Below are 27,058 nucleotides of genomic sequence, written 5' to 3'. Positions count from 1 at the left end.
GGTTGTCGTGTGTTGGCACATAAGCCAAGTTGATCTCTTCTACTGAGAGCCTCCCCCTGACATAGTGGTAATGCACCTCAATGTGCTTTGTGCGAGCATGAAAAATTGAGTTCCTTGTAATTTCCAATGCACTTTGACTATCAGTGTAGATAATGTTGGCAGTGTCCTATCCAACACTGAAATCAGCCATAAGGCGTCTGAGCCATACACACTCAACCGCAGCTATGGAGATTGCCCTATACTCAACCTCACAACCAGAAGTATCCACAGTAGGTTGCATCTTGCTCAATGATTATATGCATGAGCTGCCGAGCATGAAACAAAAATCACTTGTGGACACTCATGTGTCAAAACAACAAGCCTAATCTGTGTCCGAAAAAGCATTTAAGTATGACAGCAATGATCTCCCCTTGGGATAAAACAAGCCAAGATGTAAAGTGCCACTCAAGTAGGGAAAACTCTTGACAGGCTTCCAATGCTTAGACCCTGGGCGATGCACAAATTTGCTGACCTGTGAGACTGCAAACTGAATATCTGGTCTTGTGTTGCCAATATAAATAAGGCATCCAGCAACACTTTGGTAAAGAGTGACATCTGCAGGATCACTAGCATCATGAAGACGCAATTCCAAACCTATTTCCATGGGAGTGGAAATAGGTTTGCAATCCTCAAGTCCAAACTTACATAGCAATGTCTCTATGTAACTTTTCTAACACAAGGCAATACCACCATCACACTGCTTAAATTCTATACCCAAGTAATGATGCAACATCCCAAAATCTTTCATCTTGAAAGTAGCATTCAAATCAGCCTTAAATTCAGCAATATGTCTCTCATTTGGTCCACCAGTGATCAACAAATCCTCTACATAAAGAACCACAATGAGAAGTACATCACCCTCACACTTTACATACAATTTGCTTTTTATTGTGGACTGTTACGAAAGCCTCATTTAACCAATGAGTATCATCCTTCTCATACCAATCACGATGAGATGGCTTCAACCCATACAAAGCTTTGTTACATTTGCACAACTTATCCTATTGTCCTTTCTTGAAAAAATTGTGAGGCTGCGTTACATAAGTATCCTCAAATATATCACCATTCAAGAAAGCAATAACAATGTCTGATTGATGTAACTCCCAACCAATATGAGTTGTCAATGCACATAAAAAAGGCACAGTAGTCATACGATAAGTGGGAGCAAAAGTATCTTCATAATCTATGACTTTTTGTTGTGCATAACCCTTTGCAACAAGTCGAGCCTTATAGCAATCAATCTCACCATCTGGCTTGCGTTTCACCCACTTTGTACCAATGGCCTTTTTGCTAGGAGGCAAATCACATAAAGTTCATTTGTCATTTTTTACAAGTGCATCATAGTTTGATTGCATGGAAGCAATCCAATTTTTTGAATTGTGTGCTTCATCAAAAGATAGAGGTTCATCAACATCATGTAAGCTAGACATAGCCAAAGTATAACAATCTAATGCATAAGATGCATGGTCAGAGCCTGAACGAGTGCGACTAGACAAAGGTGCATCCAATTTACTGTCAGCAATGTATGCACCAGCAATTTTGGCATACCTCTAGCCTGTTTATTTTCAGTTGTTTCCTCATCAAGTACATCATATACATCTGCATCAGTAATAGGCTGATCTGTAGTATTTTCAGAAACCCCCATAGGCTGTACGTTTGCCTCATTGGAATTTACATTCGAACTTCCACCACTAAAAAGAGGCAACAAAGTGTCATAAATGTCCTATGAGCTTACATTATTGTCTCTAGTACATGACAACAACGGCTGAACAAAATCTTCCACAAACACAACATCTCGTGAAACCAGAATACACTTTGTTTGTGGATTATAGAACCTGTAACCTTTGCTTTCAGCACTATAACCAACAGAAATACATTTGACAGCCTTATCATCCAATTTTTCGCAATGTGTTTTTGGCACAAAACCATATGCCAAATAGCCAAAAACACGCATGTGCTCAATAGAAGGCTTTCTATCATTCCATGCTTCATATGGAGTAATAGACTGCAAAGCTTTTGTAGGAAACCTGTTTAATACATAAGTGGCACACATGATGGCCTAAAGTCAAAACGAATGCGGCAAAGCTTGACTTTTGACCATACATCATGCCATTTTTGTAATTGACTTGTTTTTTCTCTCAGCAACAGCATTTTGCTGAGGTGTGTAAGGCACTATACATTGGTGTTTTATCCCACGACTAGCCAGAAATGCATTAAATTCATGAGATGTATACCCCCCCCCCCCCCCCCCCCCCTCAATCGAAACTGAGGGTGCCCATAGTACATTTTGAGACATTTTCAGCCATAGCCAAAATTGTTTGAATCACATAAGCACTTCGGACTTTGCTTTAAGGGGATATACCTATGCATGCATGGAGTAATCATCAATAGAAGTCACAAAGTAAAGGTAATTGCCCAAGGACGGAGTTTGCATGGGCCCATAAACATCACTATGCACAAGCTGCAACCTACATGTGGTCCTAACTGAACCAACCTTTTGGAAACATAGAATGTTGCAGCTTACCCAAAATACAGCCTTGACAAACATGTTTGACAGGTGCTTCAAGAGGTGGCAAAGAAGCAACCATATCAGATTTCTGCAAATGCAACAAACTGGCAAAATTCAGATGACCAAAATGTGCATGCCAAAGTTTTGCGTTTGAAATAGCCTTTGAATCCACAACTGCATTTGCAAAATTCTACCCATACTTGTCATACAAAGTGAACTTATACAACCCACGGCATAAAATACAGATGCAACAATTTCATCCCAAAACTGAGATCATGTATTGTACGTCTGTCATCCACAAATCTGACTACAATACCAAGTCTAGTAAGTGCAAATACAGACAAAAGATTCTTCTTGATCCCATGCATTAAAAAGTGTGAAAGAACTGCAATTTACAGCAGTAAACACAATCTTTCCAACTCCCTGAACCGGATAAGAGGCATTGTCTGAGGGACAGACTCAAGTGAGGTGAACAAATCACGATGCGAGGTAATGTGCTTTGTAGCACCACTGTCAAAATACCACACATGTGAATCTGTAGCAAAACTGACATGCATGCATCATGGACAGTAGGATTATAGGTACACTCTGCATTAAAAGCCCATTTTGAATCAACATTAGCATCACAATCTCCTTTCATAGAAGAATCAACAATAGCTGCATTTGTGGTGGAACCAACATTTGTAGTGGAACCACCCTCTTTCTTCTTAGCCTCTTTGGCCTTCAACTTAGGACACTGCTTGATCAAGTGATCATTAGTTTCACAATAATGGAAACACATCTTCTTTTTGCCCTTATCACCAAAATTTCCAGACAAATTGCTGCCAGCAGAAGCATTAGGAACAAGTGATTTTTCACTCGCAGAAGAACCATAAGAAGTGGTTGCACTATTGTTACCACCCTTTCTTTGAGCAGCAATAGAAGCCTATTCAATTGCACACTGTCCAATCCTGTTTTCTTGGAAAGTGACTCTTGCAATAGCAATGTGCACAATGCATCAAACTTGACAACTTCAGGATTTCCTTGGGTCACAAGTCTTCAAGTACTAGCAAAAGTCTGGTAAGAGTCTGGCAAGGCATCAAGGACAGTCTGCACAAGTGAACTGTCTGAAATGAATTCACCTGAAAAAATAAGTTGCTTATTGATATCCTTGACACCAGCAAGTAAAGTGTCCATATCATCTTTCTCATGCATAATCTTCGACTCCAGATCTTTACACAGCAATACAATTTTTGCCTCGTTGCGACTTGCATAAAGACCAGCCAGAATATCCTAAGCCAATTTTGATAATTTTGTTGAACGAATGTGAGGAGTGATAGTGCACTTCACAAACAACACAATCAATGCATTTGCCTATGTATGGTGGACATCATGATGCCATTAGTGATGCTTTGCATGTAGGTGACAATTTTCAGTACGAACGAAGACAAAGCAGACTTCTACCTCTTGAGGTGCTCTAAGGAGAAATACAAAACAACATGAGCTCTACGAGATTCTTGGGAAAACATCATTTTTCCAAATTCCTATTTGGTTGAGGGCTACTACTATGAGCTAGTTGATGGTACCGAGGATGTGTATTACATACCTCTTGACTAGCCAAAAGTGTTGTTGGCATGGCACTTGGTTTGATCCATCAAGATACCTTTGGAACCCTTGCATGTAGAGCCACATAAGTTTAGATTATCTCGAGAGGTTTACGAAAATTTGTACAACAACATGCCAACGGTGTTGTAGATCTTTGTATCTTTGAGCCTAATAAACAGTTGTTTTGCTGCAATTATTGTTTGTTGTACTTGAGTCCTCCCAAAACACCTAATCACAAATGTAGCTTCATGATTCTCTTTTCTCTTTCTTTAGTCCATGTGTGGTGTGTTTCTCTCTCTCCCACTGCCACTTCTCACATGATATCAGAGTGCCGATTTTTAGCGAGCATACAAGACACATGTAGTAGTGTTTTCATGTTGGTAAAGTTCAAGAGACCATCTCTTTATAAAAGGGACCGAGAGAGTGTTAGCGGGTTGTTAGAAGATGGATACACCCTACGGGAAATGACTGCTCGACAAGATTATTATTTTTTGTAATTATTCATTTATTGAGAAAACCCGACATTTCACCTTGTAAATATTCGGGCTTACAGAAGTTTCCAGATTGTATCCCAGTTTTGACATTTAGATTGAGTAGATGGTTAATTTGGAACTTTAGGGTTTGATAATTGTAAGGTATTTATACCACTTTTTGACCTTAATGAAAAAGCTTTTGTCACTTTAAAAAGTTTTTGAAGTCTGTGAGTGAGTGTACTGTGTACGAGAGAGAGTCAGAGCTTCATCTTGATGCTACGCGCGTAGCGGTGGTCGGAATCGAGTGCAGAGAAGTGCAGCGTGTTGCCCCCGACGAGAGCTACGCGCCGATACCTACATTGCACGCGTACGGTCCGGTTTTGCGAGCTCCATCTACAAGCTTCATCTGGTGATTCGGTGAGCATACGTTGTGCGATTTTGCATTACAGCATATCCACGCGTTCACATTGAGTAGAGCTACACATTAGGCACTTTAGATTTTGGAAACGAAGACCTGCAAAATTCAGCCAGACATCCTACGTGATTCTGCACCAGGTGTTTTGGGTTGGGGTTTTGGTTCATAGTCCTTAGGGAGAGCGACCTATTGGTGTTAGTAGGGTCTCCTTCAAGTTCTATGGTGTTTCGAGATTGTTTGATGGGTGTTCGGCTCTAGAAAACGTTGTAGGAAGTTTTCTCTTATGCACTCTTGAAGGCTGTGACTTAGACATTGGGTAGAGACCTCTGTAAGAATTAGTTAGGAGTCGGTCGAGTGTAGGTTGACACCCTATGCTTGCTTCCACGCACCTGCGGGTCGAGCTTCGTCCTTAGATGACAAATCTTGTTAGGTGAGTTCTCGTTGTGCTGACGTCCGTCGCTGTGTATCCGTCAAACATTGGCGCCGCTGCCGGGGAGGAAAACCGTAGGTAGGTGACCGAGACTAGTCCTTGAGGATAGGTATTCTTTGGCTTGCCAAGATTCTCGTTTTATATTTAGATAGGATCAGAGGGTGGAGGACTCTTTAGGTCTTAGAGGTAGTCTAGGGAGCATGTGTCCGGCCTAGATCCTTCGACTTAGGTAGTTTTAGGTAGACTTAGGTAGTTTTTAGTTGATTTGTGTTGTAAAGACTAGGAGTTTGAGTGGTAGAAGCGGTGAGAGGAGAGCTTGAGAGTCCGGAGAGTCCAGGAAGCAACCAAAACACCATTATCACCATTTCACAGGATGAGTAGGAGTAGAGTAAGTAGGACATCATGATTCAGGATCTAGAGCACTTCATGCATGTATATTTGCTTGTTAGATTCATCACAAGGTTGTAAAAGACGCAAAGGTGTGTTTGAAAGCTGACGTGAAGTCCAAAAGTTACTGTGAGTGTTTCTGATAGAGCTGCAGAGCACCAAGAGCATTTTTGTCAAGAAAAAATTTAATTTTAAGCCAGGAGACATCCTACGCGTAGGATGTCTATAGGCTAATCTGTTGGGAATTTTGGAATTTTGAGTTGACCAGTGTATTCAAAAGGTAGGTTTTACCCTATTTTCACCTGAAAAGTGGAAATTTAACCATATCTTGACAGGATAAGGCCAGATAGACTGAAATTGCCAGACATCCTACCCAAATTGTGCCAAGGCATTATTTAAAGACCAAAACCTTAGGATGGCTGCATGAACATGATCTTTATGATATATTCAGTGGACTGAGAGAGGTTTCATCTCATTTGGGTGAGAAAAATTGGGTTCTAAGCAGACTTTAGCACTTTTGACTGGAAAAGGCTAGAACAGCTAAAATTGGGGACTTTTGAAATCCAAACCAAAATCTAAGCATACCACTGGGTTGCTGACATCAAGGGGAAGCTGTGGGTCAAGTCTGGGGTCAAACAGGCCAAAAAGACATCCTACGCGTAGGATGTCATCTGTGTGATTTTGCACTCCAAACTTAATTTTGAGCATACCAAAGTGATCAGCACCTCAAGAGGAGTCTGTGCTTTGCAATTGAGGCCATTCAGAGCAAAAAGACATCCTACACGTAAGATGTCTACAAATTGAAGCCAAATACTGACTATAGGCCTAGCAAGGTGTTGTATAGCCTGAGGCAAGCCTCCTAGTCAATTTTGGTCCAAATTGGAGTTGATTAGACTGATCAAGACTAACATCAGGCTGTCGGAACAGATTTCTCATCCATTGACCAGCTTATAGGTGTCCAAATCAAAAAGTAAAAACAGTTGTGGACTCAGCACATGAAGGGGAATTCATAGTGCAAGAATCCAGGCAAAACAGAGCAAGAGACATCCTACGTGTAGGATATCTACTGGGGCCTACTGAAGAGAAAATTTGACTGAGCTTCTACAGAGAGGTTGCATTTGGCTTAAGGGTTCCAGAACTTCTTTCAGAAGTGAATTTGGACCTTGTTTGACCATTTGACGGAGCAAAGACTGAATGCAGACTTTTCACGTAAATTGACCAACATCCGAGGGAAGTATAGTTCCAGATTAGCAGACCTAATCCAAAACATCAGCAATGTATAAAATACAATAGTGGTTGAGGTTAACTCTCCAGTTATACCAATCATTACTAAAATCACCTCTAGCAGTTAGATGCTTTGATTCGAGCCGAAATTAAACGCTTGTGTATAGGTATATTCAGCAGTAAAGCAAGAAGTTGTGCGGAGACTGATCCTTTGCCAAGTGAGTGGTTGGATTTGTAATAAGTTGCATTGCTAAGTTTGATGAATTTAAGATCAGGAAGATACATTTTTAGAGACCAAAAGGTGGCAGTGACCAAGGTAGCTTAGTATCCACCGAGGAGAGTGTAACTCGGGCAAGGCTAGATCCATTAGCACCGATTATTGAGGAGGGTAGTGATAATGACACTTCATCAGAAAAATCCTTCTTCATGATGGGTAGTCAACAGCCAAGAGGATTCACCTATCACGGACCAATGCCAAGAGGAAGCACCTCCCTAAATCCTTTGAATGATTCCAAGTTCACTGTGATCTTCTTAGAAGGAACAAACTTGAGGGGAGCCCTAGTTTATTCTGACTATCGAGGACGCAAGTGTATTTGTATTGAAGAAAGGCCGTCTTAGAGACTGGAGATAATCCGAGTCTATGATGATGGAGATAAATTCCGAGACAAAAAGGGGAACCACTATCTGATAGTTAGTAACCCTGAAGATTACAACAGATATAGAGATAACGTGGCGAAGGGGAAAATGGTTTCAAAAACTCAAGAACCGCCTCCAAACATTCATCGACCTCGATCAATTTTTATGTATGATAAGAAAAAAACCAAGGTTTCAACTTATAATGAGAATGTGGGAATTTACAAGCATGAGAGTGAGGGAATAGTCTCTTACTTTCGCTACAAAGAACCTTATCCAAACGAGTTAAGCAAAGACAAGGTTCTTTACTTATTCTCTTATGAAATTTCAATAGGGAAGGATATCGTTTTTGTTGATAGGTATGAGAGAGAATACCAATGTATTCTCCCAGAGGAGGTAGAAAAGGCAACAGTTCTAGGAGCATCAACATATGCCCCCGATGAAGTGTCAAGAGCCACCTACACCCCTAGCAAGTCGACAAATCCATTTTCAGAGGAGTATGATGCGACCTCACCTTCTACCAGACCGCAGACATTCAACAACCAAAACCAACGTGCAACTCAACCATCATTGCAGGCATGGCTTCGACAGAGTGCGACATTAGAACAAGACCGAAATCGAGATGATTATCAAGCCGCACGAGGGCTAAGGGATTTGCAAGAACCACCACTCTATTCAAGGTATCAAGGGGAGAGTAAGCCAAAGACTCAAGGGTCAACAGAGCCTGAAAGACCACCCATAGAACGAGTTCAAAGAGATGAACCATCTCTTGCAGGAACTATTAGAAATTATGGCTTAGGAGCACCACTGGGAGAGGAACCAGCCTACTACAGAAGACCTGAGGAGGTATATAGATTGGGACGAGGAGATCCAATGATGAGATTTGTAGACCATCGTAGAATTAGACCTTCTCAAGTGCAAAAATGGGTAAACAAGAAATACACGGGAAACAAAGATCCAAGAGATCATGTAGCATCCTTTGTGCGTGTAATTAGTGCGGAAGAGGTGTTAGACTTCCCTGCCCAATTTGCAGGGTTTGGACTAACCCTAGAGGATGACACTGCTACTTGGTTTGACTCTGTGGAGTGTAGAGACTTTGAGTCTATGGAGGAGGTCTTTGACGAGTTTATCAAGGAATTCTCACAAAGGAGAATAGCTCATAATATCGTCTCACAAATCCATAAATTCAAACAGAAAGGTAGACCTACGACTAAAAAGATATGTTAAGTTCTACCCTGTGGAAGAACTGCCAACTCAGTCCAAACTTATGCTTATATTTATCCAAGGATTAAGGAATGCAGATCTCTATAAGGACTTACATATGAAGAGGAGCACGACGTTGAATGAGTTAACCAAGGAGGCTCTTTACCTTGTGGACAATTGTGGCGGTCAACAAAGAGGGTGAGTTCAAGGATCTTGACGACGATTCATCTTCACAACAAAGTGGAAGCAAGTCTTCTAAAACAGCACCGAAAGGAGAAGTAGTTGTAAGCCAGGAGCAGCTTGTAGAGGAAGTGCTAAAAAAGATTAACTTGTACGCCAAACCCTAGGCTAAACAGCACAAGTGGTGTGCTATTGAACAAAAATGGACAAACCATGGGACGGAGGAATGTTATTGTAACAAGGAATATGTGAGAGAGAGACCTTATGCTCCCCAAGCTCAGGTAGCATCTCCTCAAGTTCCATCGATGCCTAGGTATCAAGCAAGCAACCTACCAGGACCTGTAGGTGTAGAAAGACCACAACCAGTGTTGGGGCAACAACCACCCCTACCAGGATTACGACCAATCGGCATATGATACACACCAACAGTAATCGAATCAGAAGAGAAGACTTTGGTGCCTATGCATGCATATTATGAAGATCCAAGTGGATATGCGGCAAATCCTGCCTATTATTCACCGGAAGAACCCTCAACACCAGAACCATGGAGCATGATAGGAGGTGCAGGACCACCAACAGTTGTGCAGGCAGCAGGAGAAGGAAGATATAGCTTAGATGAACGAACATTGTTGTTCATAGCCAACGGAGGCATGGGCAGACAGAGACATGCATACCAACAAAGAGGAGCTCAAGGAGCACCTCAACAGCCTAAAGGACCCTGCTACAAGTGTGGTGGAGACTATTGGCTAAGAGACTGTCGTCATGATGAAATTATTAGAGTCAACGCATATTGCACCGAGTGTGGAGTTACTCATTTGATTCTTGATTGCCCTAAGAACCCGAGCAAAGGAGCAAAAACTACCTTGAACATGCTGGAAGCAGTGCCTTCCAGTGGAGGGTCAGAAAATGAGACAATAATACCTATTCAGGCAGTGACACGAGCCCAAGCGCAAAGAATGACAAACGTACCCATAATTGAAGAGCCAAAACCGATGCCCCAAGTTCAGAAACGAAAAATCAGAGAAGCACTTGTAAAGCTAGAAAGGCGCGTATGAAAGCCAGGAAAGAATGAGAGCAAATGGCTTTATCCGAGGAGTTAAAACACACAAAGGATAGATTAGAGCGGTTAGAGGATCTAGCTAGCATAAGCTCACACACTGCGGCAACCATAGCACCCAAGGAAATAGCAGAACCCAAAAGTGCAGGATCAGGAGGATCAGTACTGGCAGACAAGGTAAATGAGCAGTTAGATGCACTTCTAAAAGCTTACGAAGCCAGACTCAAAAAGAACCAACCCAAGAGCAACGATGGATGACTTATCCATATGCTGACATAGAAAAACAGAGGTTGGAAATGTGTAGAAAGATGATTGAAACAGCTCAATCTTTGATAGAAAATCCGCTTGGTAAACTTGCAAATGGACATGAAGTACCAGCTCCAACCCCTATCAAACCAACTTTAGAGGAACGAGTAGAAACGAAGGAAAGACTCACGAATGCCAAATACTACAGATGGAGCAAGTGACGGGTTCCAGCCTAAAACATTGGTAGAAATACAGAACATGTACTTGAGAGGGTGGCCGGGAAACGGGCTTATTCCTTTCTAGATGGGTTTTCAAGATACAACCAACTGGCAATTGCAATAGAGGATCAACACAAAACAGCGTTTGCCACCAAATGGGGAATATATGCGTATAGAGTTATGCCTTTTGGCTTAACTAATACCCCAGCTACCTTTCAAAGGTTAATGACGCACGCGTTCAAAGAATACCTGAGAATATTCTTAGAAATATACATGGATGATCTTTGGGAGTGAACAAGAATTCAAGCAGATTTGAAAGAAAGCTTATGGGTAATTCTTGCAAGATGGTTTTTTGTGGAAGCATCCAAAGAAAAAAAGAGTAACAGCACAATGAGTGGTCTATGATAGTATCATTATGGGTTGGGCATAGAGGTATTTGGGCCACTTCTTGTCAAAATTAAGGATCGATATTGATGAAAAGGTATGTACAAGAATGTGGTACAATGTGTTGAAACTAGTACATTGTACCAAATGTATTCGAACATAAAACATCAAAATGGATTGTATCCTAGATGCCCATTAGCCATGCATTTCAAGTGGGTTGTTGATTTGATTACCATGCCTATAGGTTTATTGTTGCCGATGAAAGAAATTGTGCTTGCCAAGGAGACTTTAACAAATCGGTTTGAAGCGAGAGCTTTGCTTGATGATGTGATATGTAGATACGGTTGTATTTAGAAGATTATTGTTGATAAAGATGAATCAAATACCAATGAAGCTAAATACATTTTTGTTTATAAGGATATCATGCTAGCTCTTACTGTCGCATACAATCCAAAAGGAAATACTAAGAGTGAAAGGGGACACCTTTCGATTATCAAAGCTTTAGCTAAAGCTTACAAAGGTTGGCTTGGAGATTGACCTTGATTGTTGTCTTATGCTTTATAGGCAAATCACAATACACAAAACATGGTTACAGATTTTATACCGATAAACTTGATGTATGGGCAACAACATGGTATGCTTAAAAAGGAGGTAGCGACTACAGTGTATTGCCTTGGGATGCAAGATTGAGTGGAGAAGATTTTCTTTTATAAGGATTCGTTAGTTAGACAAGAGAACTCAAAGCACTGAAGCGGCAAAGATGAAGTTATTGAAGACTCGTTTGAAAAACAAAAGTGAATTGCAATTTGGATAACTTGTACACACCCATGCAAAAGATGGTTGATGGTTTGGACCATATGTCATGAAATTGATATGAATGATAGGCAAACTAGTAGAGACAAACCCTATCTATTTAATCCATTCTCCCAAGGACAAGATCGTGCAACAAGAATGGATGCATGTGTTAGTGGCCATGTACACATGTGGTCTCCATTCACAATGTATTTTCTATAGCAAAGACGGATTAGACACTGTGGCAATAGGAGTCGTTATGCCTATTGACAATGATGAGTCCAAAATAGATACCTCATAGGAAGATTATACTAATAGGTCCTATATAAACAACGATTCAACGTGGATAAAAGATAAAGTAATACAACATTGAAGGAAACCCTCCCCACTACACTAGTAGAGAGAGAGAGAGAGAGAGAGAGAGAGAGAGAGAGATGTCTTTGAAATCCAAAGGAGTGGAGAAGACTACTCACTTTGGCCAACAAAAGTGCTTACCTTTTCTATGTCCAAGCTTGTAATTGTAGAAAGGATGAGGTATAACAGGATTGCACCCACTCACCCACACCCACTAGTTGAAATGAAGCTTCCAACGGCCAAAAAAAAAAGGACGAGGTAAAATGGAATCAAAGTATGGGATGCAGAACTATTTCTAAGGTGTCTAGGAAAATTTTAGTGATGAAAATGAACCTGAAGAAGCAGAAGGTGAAAAAAAGAACAAGAAACTAGAGACGAAGAAACAAATTAACCCTAGAAAACCAAAAGAGAGTAAGTCCAAGGATTTTAATTTTTTTTTAATTAAAAAAGCTCTATGCTTAGACCAAAATACTCATGAAAGTGGGAGCAAGATCCAAAAGGAAAGGCCTAGGGTATCAACGTTGGAAGTGAAGAAATATAATTACCCATTCAAAGCTATCCTATGGAGAGCTTGTGAGGATTTGCAAGTTCAAGCAATAATGAGGGTCCTTCAAATAGGATACCTAATCATTATAGGCACTATGCTATCCTATGTAGAATATTCAAAATGGATCCCTCTTGCTATGCAAAGGAAATCCTATGATGGCCCTAAATATTTAAACAAGTGGATTTAGAAAACCCTAGAGAAGAGCAAAAAAGGTTCGGATGCCTACTAACCTGACCAATGAGGAAGAGTCTTTACTAGTCAAGACCTTAAGAAAGTAGCGGGATGTCTTTTCTTGGCCTACAAGGGACTTCAAGGGTGTGGATCCTGACATCCATCGATACATGATATGTCTCAAGGAGGATGCCAAGCCTAAGAAGCAAAGGCCAGACATGTACAATGACACTTTTGCTTGGAAGATCGAGGAAGATATTGACAGACTTCTCAAGTTCTGTCTATATAATAAATAAATATAGGAAACATGAGGAATTGCCTAGGATTTCCTAACTAGTTATGCAAGTCGCCAAATAAACCAAGCAGAAAAAGATTACACCAACATGGAAAGGTAAGACTAAAAGTTTCATAAAACTACTTGCTGACAGATTAATTTTTCTTCCAAGCACTCAACTATGTAATCAATGGGCCAAGTGTAACAAGAAGAATTTTGTGTTTGTCATTCTATTCTAGTTGAATTTTGAAGTGGCAATCCAACAAAGACAAAATGCAAGGAGAGCTGATCGTTTGTCTTTAATTACAAGGGGAGAAGAACCATTGAATTCGTAGATGAATTGCCATATGCAAGTGTTTGAAATAAAATGGGCCCCCAATTGGAGTGAAGTGGTGCTCACCTACTTACACACTACTATTTTGTCCGAATCAACCTCAGACGATCAATCAAGAGCAAATTTTTACATGCCAAAGCGGCAAATTCTCCTTGATAGCTGGATACCTTTATTACAAAGAAGATAAAGATCTAATGCTCAAGAGAGTAATATGCCCTAAGGAGTGCAAGTCAGTTTTGAGACACACCCATGTGTTTTGTTGTGGTTAACACTTAGCTAATGACCAATGGTTTGATTAAGCAAGTGGCAAGGATATTGGTGGCCTGTAGGTAAAATATGTAAGGAATTTGCTGTAGTGCAACATGCAGCTTTTTACATCACCATGGAAATCCCCAAGTGCGGGAGATACATGTACAACTATTTGACGATGGACCTTTTGCCTTCTGGACTAAGGGCTAAGACCATATATCCAAAAGAGCAAACCCCAAAAGCAGAGTGAAAGTGACAACACAATAGACAAAGTGGTCAAGAAGGTCAAGCCTACAATACAAAATTGAATAGCCACATAGCCAAGACAACCAAATCATTATCTACAATGCTTATCAGTTTAAATAAAAAGGATATTTTCGAGAATCATCATCTACAATGCTTATCAGTTTGAATAGAAAGGAAATACAAAACCTCCCTTGACAGTGGTGCTGTCCCTTGGAGTGTCACAATTTGACAAGAAGGCACGTTTGTGTGTGCAAACGACAATGTCTACATTGGGAAGGTCAAGATTGCTGTTGTGCAAGTTGACAAAAGAGCACAGAAATGTAGCTACAAAAGGCCCTATTATGATGACGGACAACTAGCCTCAGGTATTTTGGCACAATGTATCAGAAGCAATCAAAACCTTAAAACAGCTGAAGCTAGCACATTACCTTCACAATCACCCATACTCACCACAGTTCGCCAGTCCGTGCATTTGAAAGTCTGTTTGTAAGAAATTTTACAGACCTCTGTTGTATTCAAGGACTGCAAGGAATATCTATGCTGCCGAGATATTCTCATCCCACCCACTATGTAAAGCTCGTTTTCAACGCTTTCAAAGGCAAATCCAAACCGAGAAAACCTATTGCTATACAATTCTCCACCAGGCAAGTACCCCACATGGCACCAGCGATTCCTCTCATCCTCATACATCATCAACTTACTTTGATGGACAAAAAGCAACTTCCCACAGTGCACCGTACCGGGTCCAGGTACCTGCCATGTCCTTAGGAGTCTCTCTCTCTCTCTCTCTCTCTCTCTCTCTCTCTCTCTCTCTCTCTCTCTCTCTCTGTGTGTGAGAAAAAATACCCATACAACCACAGGATACAGCAAAGGATAAGATACTTGAAACATGAAGTAGTAAAGAAGCTCTATCTGGCTGTAAAAAGCCTACACAATTCTGCCAAAAGCTTTCTCCACCTCTGGCAATGTAGAGGAACCATAAAGACCAGTGCTAGCTACCAAAAATGATATAAAGTATCCACTGTAAGAAACCTCATGTAGCAGCACACAAAAGCCAAGAGACTGTGACACCCCTATGCTGCGCCTTAAGAGAGGAAGAAGGGACCCTTTAGTCCTCCATCACAAAAGGCCAGGGAAGTTAAGAAACCTCATGTAGCAGCACACAAAAGCCAAGAGACTGTGACACCCCTATGCTGCGCCTTAAGAGAGGAAGAAGGGACCCTTTAGTCCTCCATCACAAAAGGCCAGGGAAGGTACCAAGATGAACATTTCTCTCACCAAACCAGCTTCCCCAAGGCATCATTAATCTGTCTCTTATACAAACCTACAAATTGTATAACATCCATGTCATAGGTGACCTACACCATTGTCTGTTCCTGTAGGATATTAGACAGCCTCCCTTGTCCAAGAAATATCATGTAAAGTCTGCACTCTGAATTTGATCATAGGTGATTTCTCTGGACCATGAAAAATATAAAGTCCTTCAGACAACTGCAGGAAAAACATGTCGACACATATTGCCCATCCCTCAATGAAAACTTTGGAATCTCCCTGGACCACACAAAGAAATAAGCTTTGCAAAATCATGGATATTGGTTGTCAAGATATCCTGGGCATGGGATTAATGGTGTGCCATTGTCAATGCAAAGGCCGCCTTGTCAGTAACCTGGGATCGTTGATCGAGAAACGCTCATCTCAGGAGAACAACTGATCTAGATTGCACCCTAATATCGGAATGCACACCCTCTCGTGACTGGGACTCAAACCCCCACCACTCCCACAATTGGGGTCAGAGGAAAATACTTTGACATGCGTGCATACGTCTTCCTAGCCTGTAAGAACTGAAGCCTGGATGCCGGGGGTGAGAATCACCAAACGAGAGCCCGAAACTATAAGTGAGCATTGCAGAAGGGACTCTGTCATCTGAGCATCAGACAAGAAATTTAGACAGATTTTTTGCTTCACTGTGAGAAGGACAGCTTTGTATTAGACTCGAAGTCCTTTGATAAATGAAGTTTTTAATTTATTTTGAGTTCTAGTACGAGGAGAAGAAGGTATTAAAAGAACGATATTCGTTATGAACTAGACAGATAAATTAGTGCTTAGGGGTAATAAAAAGCAATTAGGAGAGAGTGAGAGCGTTTTATCCTTGAGCTTCATCACACGTTAATAGAACTTTCTTCTTTCTTTCTTTCTCACACACATATTAGAACACACCCACACACATATGTCAGAATGTGGCAGCAAAATTACCTTTTGAGTATCCAACCACATTTCAGGGATGACACTCCAAAAGCCAGTAAAAGGATCATAAACCTCTGCAGATCCTCGTTCCAGCTTATCACCACAACGGTTCTGAACAAACTCACCTCCAATCACCCAGAGCTTACCATGTAAGGCCAAGCCATAGCAGCTGGCCCGTACAAACCTCATGCTTAAAACATAAGACCATGAATCTTGCTTTGTATCATAAACCTCCACAGAGTTGAGAAAACGGTCTTTTCCTTGGCCACCAGCCACATAAACATATTCGCCAATAGCTGTTGCAGCAAACCAACTACGAGGAGTGTTCATACTAGTACCCTTGGACCACTTGTTTGTGCTTGCATCATAGACATAAACATCTCCGCAGACTACCCCTGTTATTAATAAGCAATATATGCACCGAATTAACCCAATCACTGAACAAAGCCTTTTCCACAAACATCATAAATATCACAACTAGGGACTCAAGAACTTGAGTATGCAAGGACTGTTGAAAGCTAGTTGCTGATTCTCAGGGTAAGTAGTGCTTGCTTGACAAGGTTTCCATCTTTCATTTACATAACATAAAATGGCTTTTTAATCTTAGCACACTTTTTGCAAAAGTGTGGATCTATCAACAAGGCCATATGCAAGGACGTTTATGATAAAAAATCATGAGTGATAATCTTCAAAGACTGTTCTGATGACTTCAAGACAGGACAAGTTTACCTGAGGAGCATTCTTGTGGAGTAGCATCAAAATATATTCCTCCCATAAGAAGAAGCTTGCAGCCTACAGCCACACAAGAAAACCCTTGCCATAGAGAAGTTTGTGACGAATTTGGGACTGATGGCATTTTGTACCATTTATTGCCACGGGGACAAAATGCTTTGAAAGGTGTCTTGGTTGGATTTTCAGCAAGAACCAATAGCCATGACTCTGCAGATCCCACCTGTTCAATGTGTCAAGCCTTCTCAAAAGAACTCGAAAAACATTCTAATGCATGCAAGATACTTCCTTGATACCTCAGATCGCAAGCGATAAAATTCTTTGCTCTCAATAAGACGCTTCCAAGATGTGCACACAAGACGTAGCTTGGTCAACTCCACTCTTGGGACTTTGGCCAAGCAATGCTGAGCTATATCATTTGGTAACCGTGGGATCAAACATAATCTTTCCCAAGAGGCATTGAAATTGTTCGCATACAACCCTTGAAGCTCATTCTTTTGTCTGCAAGCCATATCACTGGATGACATGGTCTTCCTTAACCTTCCTTTCTTTCCACCAAAAAGCCCTCTCCAGCTTTTGTTGTCCGTTTCTGAAAATCGATCGAGGACTATATTTATTTGACTATTGAGAGAGAGAGAGAGAGAGAGAGAGAGAGAGAGAGAGAGAGAGAGAGAGACTCCAAGTCAAGCCAAATATAAGAGAGATGTAGCCCTTAAACCCGTGCAAAACGACCAAGAACAAGTCTTGGTTTTACTCGGTCCACGAGCTTTCCTACAAGATTTTTCTAGTGAAGGGAATTGCAGTGCAGACCTCATTGTAATCATACCTAGAGGCAGCTCATGCCTTGCATTACTACTAGACAACCTGAAGGACTTAGCCATAGGATCTAAAAGAGAAGGCAGTCTAGCTTAGGATCTAAAAGAGGAGGTAGTCTAGCTAAAATGGAGGGATACTTGTAGGAGGCACCTTGCACCAAAGAAACTATGGAACAAGGCATCTCTTGCTAAAGCTGAGCTGATGCAAAAACGCTAGGGCTGATGATGGTGATGATGTATAAAAACTGAAGGCCAAGTGACTCTTTTAAAGGCTTTTTTGTGATTTTCCCTACCTACTTTTTACAAATGTCATGTTAAAGTCACTTATTAAGAAATGACTAAAGTGACTCTTCAAATTTCATATGTCTATGCTTAATGACTGCACTATGCAAGTGAGGGTATGCAACTATGACCTGCTTGATCATGCCCGTCCTTCTAGAGGCTCACAAGGTGCCATGCTAAATACTAAACTATACTAAGACTGATGCTGACCTGTAACAGTATCTTAAGTGCAATGCGCATGTGACAAGCATCCAACGCTCAAGTCAAAAAAAAAAAACCATGGACAATGATCTTGGATAGCAGCATAGGGCTCTCCATCCCATGATCATTAATGTAGAAATCATCCTCTAAACGGGGCAAAATACAATGCGCCAAGCCAACCAGGCATGTATGTTTGTCATCCCATCAAAACCTTCCCACAAATAAAATTAAACAAAGTGTCTTAATTGAGAACAAGGTTGTCACCGTACGGTCGCACAGTAAAGTACGGTACAGTTTCGTATGAGAAAAAATACATTGTATTTTAGTTATCTCATACGGTTTGGATAAGTATCATGTGTTTTCTTTAAAAAAACTCTTTAAAACCAAAAATATATCTACAAATTACCTCATGACTTAGGACTATACCTAGGCCTAAGGTAAAAGGGCCTTACAACTTTTGGAAAATGACCTAGGGAGTGGGCACAAAGACCAAAGACTCAAGGTACAAGCTACAATTTTAAAAAAAAGGTTGGACCGTATTTGTATATGTATGACCGTACGACTATATACTGTACCATTGTACGACATGGGCATCGTACAACGTATGAAAACTTCCATGATTGAGAAGTCACTCTTGAGTGAAACATCCAGCAACACGCAATATACCAAGCAATGGAAAGGAGCGCCAGTGCTCATCCCTCCATCAAATGCCTTTAAACATCTACCACCTGAATTTAGTGAATTACCACAATGTAGTTCCCACAAAGGAAATTTATGACATGGCCTTCTTGGTATGGCGAAAGCATTATTTCTGATACATGGTCATATTTTTGGCCCAAATAAACAATCCAAACACCGATTTATTTTGCTTCTTTACGTGCATTACCACAACCTTAGCTTTCTATCATGAAAGCAGTAACACTTATCCTAATCGTCTAAATTGTCGACCCACTACTCTCTAGGTGATCAAGAATGTGATTATTGAATACACCTACAATACATAGCCAACAATATTGATAAGCCATGAGACGTTCAAGTGCGTAGATGGGCAATAGGCAATAAGCAAATGTGTTTCAGAATGCTCAAGAAGATCAAACCTAGTCGATACCGCTTATTTTAAGTGATGTAAGGTGCTACTAAGAGCTCCTTGACCTTGCCATAGTCCTTGAGCATCTTGCTTGCTTTCTCAAACAAAGTGAGGAAAACTTCCAGGCACGGACGCACGTGCGCACACATGCGCGCACGCATGCATTAACAAAACGAGAAAAGCAGGCCCAAAATGTACGCGCATCCTGTGGTCACAAATGCAGAATATAAATGCAAGTTCATTTCACGATATATAATCCTGCAATGCAGAACTTGGTCGTCAAAGAGCAAATCGCCGTTCCAAAAAAAAGGACGCTCTGACTCCTCAGTGTGTGTGTGTGTGTGTGTGTGTGTGTGTGTGTGTGTGTGTGTGTGTGAGAGAGAGAGAGAGAGAGAGAGAGAGAGAGAGAGAGAGAGAGAGAGAATCTTGCCTGAAGCCATCCAGCTCTTGCGGACAAGGAAGGCCCAGAGTGAAGATACAGCAAGCTCTGTGGCAAGCAGAGCGCATCCTGAGAGAGCGAAACGGCATTGCTATGTGCGTGTTATGAAGCGCGCACACAAACAAACGTTTGGGTCTCTCCTGTGGTTACACTTCGCATTCGAATGAACAGTAATCTGGGCTAGATTTAATGGCATTTTACAAACCAATCCAGTGTCCTGTTCATAATTTGAGGCATTCGGTTAGCCTTCTCTGCCCAAGCTTTTTTGGCCTGAGGCTGTTTACACACCAAGCCCAAACTTGGGCAGCAGGTGTGTGTGCACACGCTTGGGCTTGGGCAGCAGGTGTGTGTGCACACGCATGCGCGTGCACAGATAGACTTCAAGAGGCATCTACGATTGAATTCATGAATACATACCCTTTTGAGAAACCTCTGGGATTACTAGAGTAACGGTGCGTTCAGACTACCCTAGGTTGCCAACCCGGGCTTGCCTTTCCAACATGCTCTCATTCACACCTCGACACTTAGCTTAGAGTTGCGTCCCATTGTACACTTGCCCCGCATAGAGCACAACGGCCTTTGCACTACAAATGCTACAAATATTGAAAAGCAAAGAGAACTTTGAAGCGCATACAGTGAGACGAGGCTTCATTTAATGAGGTCTTTGCACTGTATGCACCACATGCGTCGAGTGGGACTGCTTTCATGGAGAATACCTGCACGGCAACTAGCACGAATGATGAGACTGAATTGTTTGACATTCAGGAATCTAGAGCACTGTAGTCACGCATCACTAACAAGGATGCAAATTTTGTGCACCTGAATGAAAATATCACCAAATTGTCGGATTTAGTTGTGCACTTCATGAACCACTATGCCAAGCGCACTACAAGTGAGCCGCCTATGAATTTTTCCGGCACAGGACTTGAAAATTCTAATCGTGGCTCTCTGAAGCAAGGTGGAGCTCCAAGTTGGACCCATTGCAGTCTCTTACTTAGAAAGAGGTGGATGAACTATTGAAAAACACAAAACCACCCGTCTTTCGAGGTGAAGAGAATGAATGCAACAAAGATAAGTTCAATATTGTCCTTAGTAAATGGGAAGGTATTCACCATCTTAGTTGTACTCAAGATGTAGTCAAGACATTGTAGACTAGCTTGTCACTAAAAGGCAAGGCCTATAAATGGTGGATGTCTCTTAGCACTAGTATTTGGGCCCCAAAAGTTTCTTGAGCCACTAAAGTGGCTTAAGCTCGATTTTAGTAATTTGACCATAACTTTTCCATATCACACCAAAACTTCACAAAACCTCTTCATCGTTCGTTTCAAGTGCAAATAAGCCTCTTCAAGTACTTTTTGGTGGCTAAAAATCCTTAAAATTTGAAGACATTTTCTCTATAAAATTGTAACCCAAACGGAATGCTTCTTCAATATTGTCAATCTTTCTCCCAAAAATATAAAAATTTGATAGGTCTATTGGATACATTTTTAGGTTTTTCTCAATGAATTTTCAACATGCTTAAAAATTATTTGACCTATCCTTGAGCTACTTTAGTAAACTTTTAAGTATTTTGACAAAGTACCTCTTAAAGGTGGATTCAAAAAGTGAATCTCTGCATTAGTGGGATTTTCTTTAAAAAAATTATCAACTCGTACTATGCCTTAATCATGTTTGCCTGAAATGTTTTTCAATGTTGAGATCTTAACAAATAATGGTGATTTGTTTTACAAAAGTCTCTAAAAGCCACCAAAGTGGATTTCTCTACAAGACTAGTGTTAAGGAGAAGAGAATTATATTGTGAATATGGTTTGCTTTGGAGAACACGTTTGAAAAAGAATTCCTTCTTATGAATGATGTCATAAAATATAATATCTAACTTTACCAAATGATTTTCTTATATTAAACTGATCATTTAATATGGGAAGATAAAAGGGGAACAAGAGTTAGGATATAGATATGTGCTTCTAGATCTATCTCAATAGGGGACCAAAAGGAGAAATGGTTGCATCTCAATAGGGGTCCGAAAGGAGACGGTCTACCAAAGAGCAATGTGCAATAAGTGCTTCTAGATTTACCTCAGCAAGGGACCAAGAGGAGAGATGGTTACATCTCAATAGGGGTCCAAAAGGAGGTAGTCTATCAAAGATCAACATGGATCTAATGGATCTTAAAAGACCTTAGGGTTAGCTTCATTAAATACCTCCAAAAGTTAGTGTTAAAAAGTCATTTGACCTTACACAAGCTAGGGATAACCTCGAGGTGGGAATCCTACCCAAGCATGAGGTGTTAAGATGCTTAAAGTGGTTGTGAGAACCTTGCCCAAAGCTTGAGGTGATTTTTATGCTTAAAATGACTAAGGTTCTTGAAGTGTTCAATTCAAAGATTGACTAAGTGCTTAAAGTATTTAATTCAAACAAAATGACTTAAGAAGCATAAAAGATACATGTTCAAAAAATTATCCACATGTGGCTCTCATGATGTGCTTGAATCCTATTGGATAATCTTTAAAGGGGTCCAATAAGAATTTAGATGCATAAAAATAAATAATCAAGTTCTTTTTCTCAAAGAGGAAAAAGAGGACACATGTCCCAAATGATATGATTAAATATTACTAGAGAGAGAGAGAGAGAGGTGTGGACCAAGCATGAGAGGGGGGTATACTCTCCCACACACACACACACACACACACATTCTCTCATTGTGTGGAGTGCAAAGTGCAAGAGCTCCATCTCCTTCTCCAAGCTTGTTGAGAAGTGGAGAGCCTACACCAACACTCTTGGCTATGGAATGCATATCCAACCAAGAGTCATGCTTCAATGCTTAAGCTTGCCATCTTCTTCATCTTCATTACTATGCTATTATGCTATGCTAAGCAAGAAGAATGATGATAAGTAAGGAACTATTTCTTTCTCCTATGGATGATTCTTCTTCCTCTTCCCTACCCTCATTTCCCACTAGCTCTCTCCACCTTCGAAGGTGTTTGAGGCCTTGGGAAAGTTTATGTTATGCTCATGATGCATGAAGATTTCCATCTTCATAGCATCACCAAGGTCACAAGGAACACAAAGATTGTATTGTACCAAGTATCTCTTGATGGAAGAATCTATAATACAAACGCCTTTGGAGGGGGGACCAACTCCAAGTAAATCCGGTCCTCAAGTATTGTCATGTTCTCTAATACTCCTCTCTTGCAAAAGTATTATTTATGCCAAGTTAATTAAGTAATATGTTCATGTTGATACCATCAATTAAGTTCACCCTCTATGTTCTCAAAGTAATCTCACAAAAATGCTCACTTTAATTCTCTTAATTTCACTACTCTCAAAGTTCATAGGCCATTTCCATTACGTTGGTATTAGAGTATTTGGTTTCTCTTTCTTACTTAAGAAGAGAGGTCCTTAAGTAGCCTATTAATGGTTGATTTTGTTAATTATATCAGGGTAAGTGGGACTGGATCTATTATCAATTTTGTTGAGCCCGCTATGTGGGATATGGTGCACACCTCGAGAGCTTTGGTCTTAATAATGGGGTCTTTTTAGACTTGCCTATGGCTTTACCATTATTGAACCATAAGAAGTCCAAAAGGAGCTATCCCTCGGCAATTCTGCTATGTTAGACCTACCCTACTACTCTCTATAATTAACCAATTCGAGCTGTGGGTGTAGATACTTAAGTGCTTATTTTCAAAGGCTAAGAGGAGTAGCAACTAAGGTTTTGAATTGCCAAAGAATACACTAAGTAAACACATAAGTATAATTAGCATGGCTGACAATAACCAAGAGAGTAGAATTAACATTGATAACTTTGATTTTTTACATGAAGGTGCTAATGATGATGCCCCCATGTTTATCAATTATCTTGTTAATAGGTTGCATCAAGCTATGGGCAACCCTATTTACAAGCCGAAGTTACTCAACAACTTCGTGCTTATGGGATTTTCCTTCCTCTCCAAGAGGAGAGAGAGTTTAGGAGGCCTCTTGATGAGACTCCCAAAAGAAGACTCTATCCCATAAGAGAGGAGGAAGCCAAAGAACGAGAAAGAAGTGAATCCCTAAGTTTATCTAAAGATGTGGCTTCATGAAGACGGCGGTCTAGACTATCGCGAACTCCTCCCAAGAGGAAATGGTCAACCCATAGTTCTTCTCCTCGTCACTCCGAAAGGGAAGAGACAAAACAAAGGAAGAAAAAGGCAAGAAAGAGGTCACCCTCTTCTCCTTCTTCTTCACCTTCCTTCTCTTTCGACGAAATCTATGGCTATTCTCCTAGAGAATACAAGAGGGGAGGACATCGCAAATCATACCCTGCATGGCGAAGATCACAAAAGCTCAAAAAGTTCAAAGAGGGAGGAAAGAGTATCTCTGAAAGAGTATCTCTTTTCTCACCTATGATGGCACCTTTGGTGTCACAGACAAAGTATTGGCCTTCATCCAACAATTTGATGCGACCTTTGGAGACAAGGGCTTCATGGAGTCCTCCAAGCTACACCATGTAGCTATGCACTTTCAAAAATCTGCTCATCAATGGTGGGCTAGCCTTCATGGCAATGGCGAGGCCCCAAAGACATAGAAAACTCTACGAGTTACCATCATGAAGCAATTATTTGCAAGCGATGCAAAGGACAAAGTGCTTACCGAATGGCGGAGCTTGAAGCTACTCTTCAACGAGTCTATCAACAGATATGTAGACAAGTTTTGGGATTTACATCTCAAAGCTACAGTCTTTCAAAGGATAGAATTCTCCGAACAAAAGAAACAATTTTTTGCGGTATTACCTGAAGAAATGGTCGAGTATGTCAACTCACAACGGCCTAGCACTATCACCAAAGTCATCCACCACACTATGATTGCTTCAAGGATCAATTTCCAACAAGGGGTGAGAAGAAATTTCAAGCCCGTGGAAAACAAGGATCTAAATGAAGCTAAAGGGAAGAGCAATGCTCAAAACTCTTCCCAAGGCAACACCAACAACAACAAGGCCAAGAAGAAAGGAGCTTACAAAGGTAAAAATAAGCTCTCTCCCGAAGAATTAGAGACCTTTCATAAAGACCATAAATGCTTTAAGTGTGGGGAGCAAGGACATGGTTATCGTTCTTGCCCCAAAAGAAATGTACGCAATGACACTCCTAGAGCTTCCATGGTCGAAGCTCCAAAAGAGGATACTCATTGCAAAGGCTCATCCCTCTCCTATGCTTGGGGAAAATTAAGGGAGCATGATGCCTTCATCTTGTTTGACCTTGGCTCTACTCACAACTTCATATCAACGGAGTTGGCCACTATGTTGGGCATTCAAGCTTTCAAGATGGGAGATAATGTAACTGCTGACATAGCTTTCAAGGGATAGCATGCCTCCGTTACTCCCTTGATTTGGAAAGTTGAGGCTTCATGTCCAAAGCTACATTGACAAAGAAGACTTTGTTTAATCTCTCCTCTCCAACATGAGGATGCAATCCTAGGGGCGCCATGGTTTGATTGCATGGCTGCCAACATGAAGTTCCCTGAAAGGAGAATCTACTTCACCTACAGGGAAAAGAGCATGTACATAGATGTTAATGATTCGGGGAACACCATATCCCTGGTAAATACGCTTGCTTTTGATAATATGATTTTTGTTAGAGAGTCTGTAAACGATTCTAATGTTTTCACAAGTAGCAATAAAGGGAATCAAGAGGAATTAGAGTTGTCTAATTTCCTAAATGGATTCCAAGATGTTTTCATTGATGACATCCCTAGTGAGCTACCTCCAAAATGAGGGGATGATGACCATGCAATAGAGCTTCTACTAGAAAGCTCACCGCATAATAAACCTCCTTATTGAGTTTCACAAGCTCAACAAGAGGAGATCATGAGGCAAGTGCATGAATTGGTGGAAAAAGGGACCAATACTTTTAGTGCAAAAGAAAGATGGCACATATCACATGTGTGTCGACTATAGAGCACTAAATAGGATTGCTACTAAAAAAGAAGAGGATTTCCCGTGCCGCAAGTAGAAGATCTATTTGATAAGTTAAAACTTTTGGCTTGACAAATGCTCCAGCCGCATTTAAACTCACGATGGACAAAAATATTCAAGCCACTCAAATTATCTTGAGGATTACAAGTGACACCTCCAGGTAATCTTTCAAGTTGTGAGAGAGAAAAAGATTTTCATTAATAAAAATAAAAGTGATTTTTTCGTACAAGAGATTCGATATTTAGGTCACATTATCTCTCAAGATGGTATCCGTATGGATCCATCAAAGTTGGAGGTAAAAAAAGGCATGGACTAATCCAAGAAATCTACATGAGCTAAGAAGCTTTATTGATATGTGTGCATACTATAGACGCCAAATAGCAGGACCCTTGCATGACTTAATAAAGAAGAACGTTAAATACTCATGGACTACTAAAGAACAAAATGCTTTTGACAAGCTCAAAGAGAAGCTTACCTCCCAACCAGTCCTTATGCTTCCGGATCTATCAAAGCCATTTGAGGTCCAATGTGATGCTTGTGGTGATTGCCTTGGAGCAGTCTTGCTTCAAGAAGGGCATGCCATAGCATATGAGAGCCGAAGGCTCAATTCGGATGAACGGGTCTTGGGCACTTATGAGAAAGAGATTTTAGTTGTTTTACATTCCCTAGACACATGGAAGCACTATTTAATGGGGACTCCATTCATTTTACGAACAGACCACCAAAGTCTCAAGAACTTCATGACGCAAACCAAGCTTTTTGACAAACAAATGAGGTGGGCGAATTTTCTTTCGCAATTTAAATTTCATATTGCTCACATTTCTTGCAAGCACAATCAAGTGGTCGATGGACTTTCACAACCGCCAAGGGTAAATGTGTTGTATATAGCAACTCACAATGATCTATCTTTTAAGATAGATGAGTATGCTACTGACCAAGACTTTAAGTAAGTAATTATAGCCTTTGCACTAGGGAAGAAAAAAGAACCATTCACCTTGAAGGATGGTTTTCTTCCAAACGGCAATAGGCTATGTGTTGCTCACCCATACAATAAAAAAGTCATGTATGAATCCCATGCTTCGCATTATGCGGGGCAAAGAAGGATTCCATAATCTACTTTTTGAGGAGTAGAAATGTATTTTTGTTGGTCTACCATGAAAAGTAAACATACAAGAGTATGTTTCAAAATGCGTGGTATACCAAAAATTGAAATTTGATTGAGAGAAGCAACTTGGATTGTTTCAGTCGATAGGCTTAACAAGAAAACACACTCTATGCATGTTAAAAAGACTATTAAGGCACATCAAACGGCAACCCTCTGTAGATCTCAAATTTTCAAGTATCATGGCTTGCCAACATCCAT

General features: G+C 40.7%; 1 protein-coding gene across 4 annotated transcripts; it reads right to left on the bottom strand.

The window, feature by feature from the left end:
- Window positions 1–14,077: 14,077 nt before the first annotated feature.
- LOC147422721 (F-box/kelch-repeat protein At1g67480-like) lies at window positions 14,078–19,944 on the bottom strand. Of its 4 annotated transcripts, XR_015186808.1 has the most exons (6): window positions 19,738–19,944; window positions 17,219–17,511; window positions 16,923–17,145; window positions 16,203–16,588; window positions 15,097–15,872; window positions 14,720–14,981 (listed from the first exon to the last, which is right to left on the bottom strand). XR_015186808.1 is itself a non-coding variant. In XM_086503276.1 (5 exons), exons 1-5 carry the CDS (start codon window positions 19,745–19,747, stop codon window positions 14,343–14,345), a joined length of 1,272 nt encoding a protein of 423 aa, XP_086359402.1. In that variant the 5' UTR covers window positions 19,748–19,937; the 3' UTR covers window positions 14,078–14,342. The 4 variants fall into 4 exon arrangements, 3 of the variants coding, with proteins under 3 accessions (XP_086359402.1, XP_086359403.1, XP_086359404.1); XM_086503276.1 differs by lacking the exons at window positions 14,720–14,981; window positions 15,097–15,872 and adding an exon at window positions 14,078–14,702 and having other exon boundaries at window positions 19,738–19,937; XM_086503277.1 differs by lacking the exons at window positions 14,720–14,981; window positions 15,097–15,872; window positions 19,738–19,944 and adding exons at window positions 14,078–14,702; window positions 19,318–19,601.
- Window positions 19,945–27,058: the final 7,114 nt, after the last annotated feature.

Source organism: Adiantum capillus-veneris, chromosome 27, assembly GCF_014529385.1.
Source record: "Adiantum capillus-veneris isolate H3 chromosome 27, ASM1452938v2, whole genome shotgun sequence".
NCBI lineage: Eukaryota > Viridiplantae > Streptophyta > Polypodiopsida > Polypodiales > Pteridaceae > Adiantum > Adiantum capillus-veneris.
The sequence above is the reverse complement of the archived record's forward strand: the minus strand, read 5'-3'. Positions and strand labels throughout refer to the sequence as shown.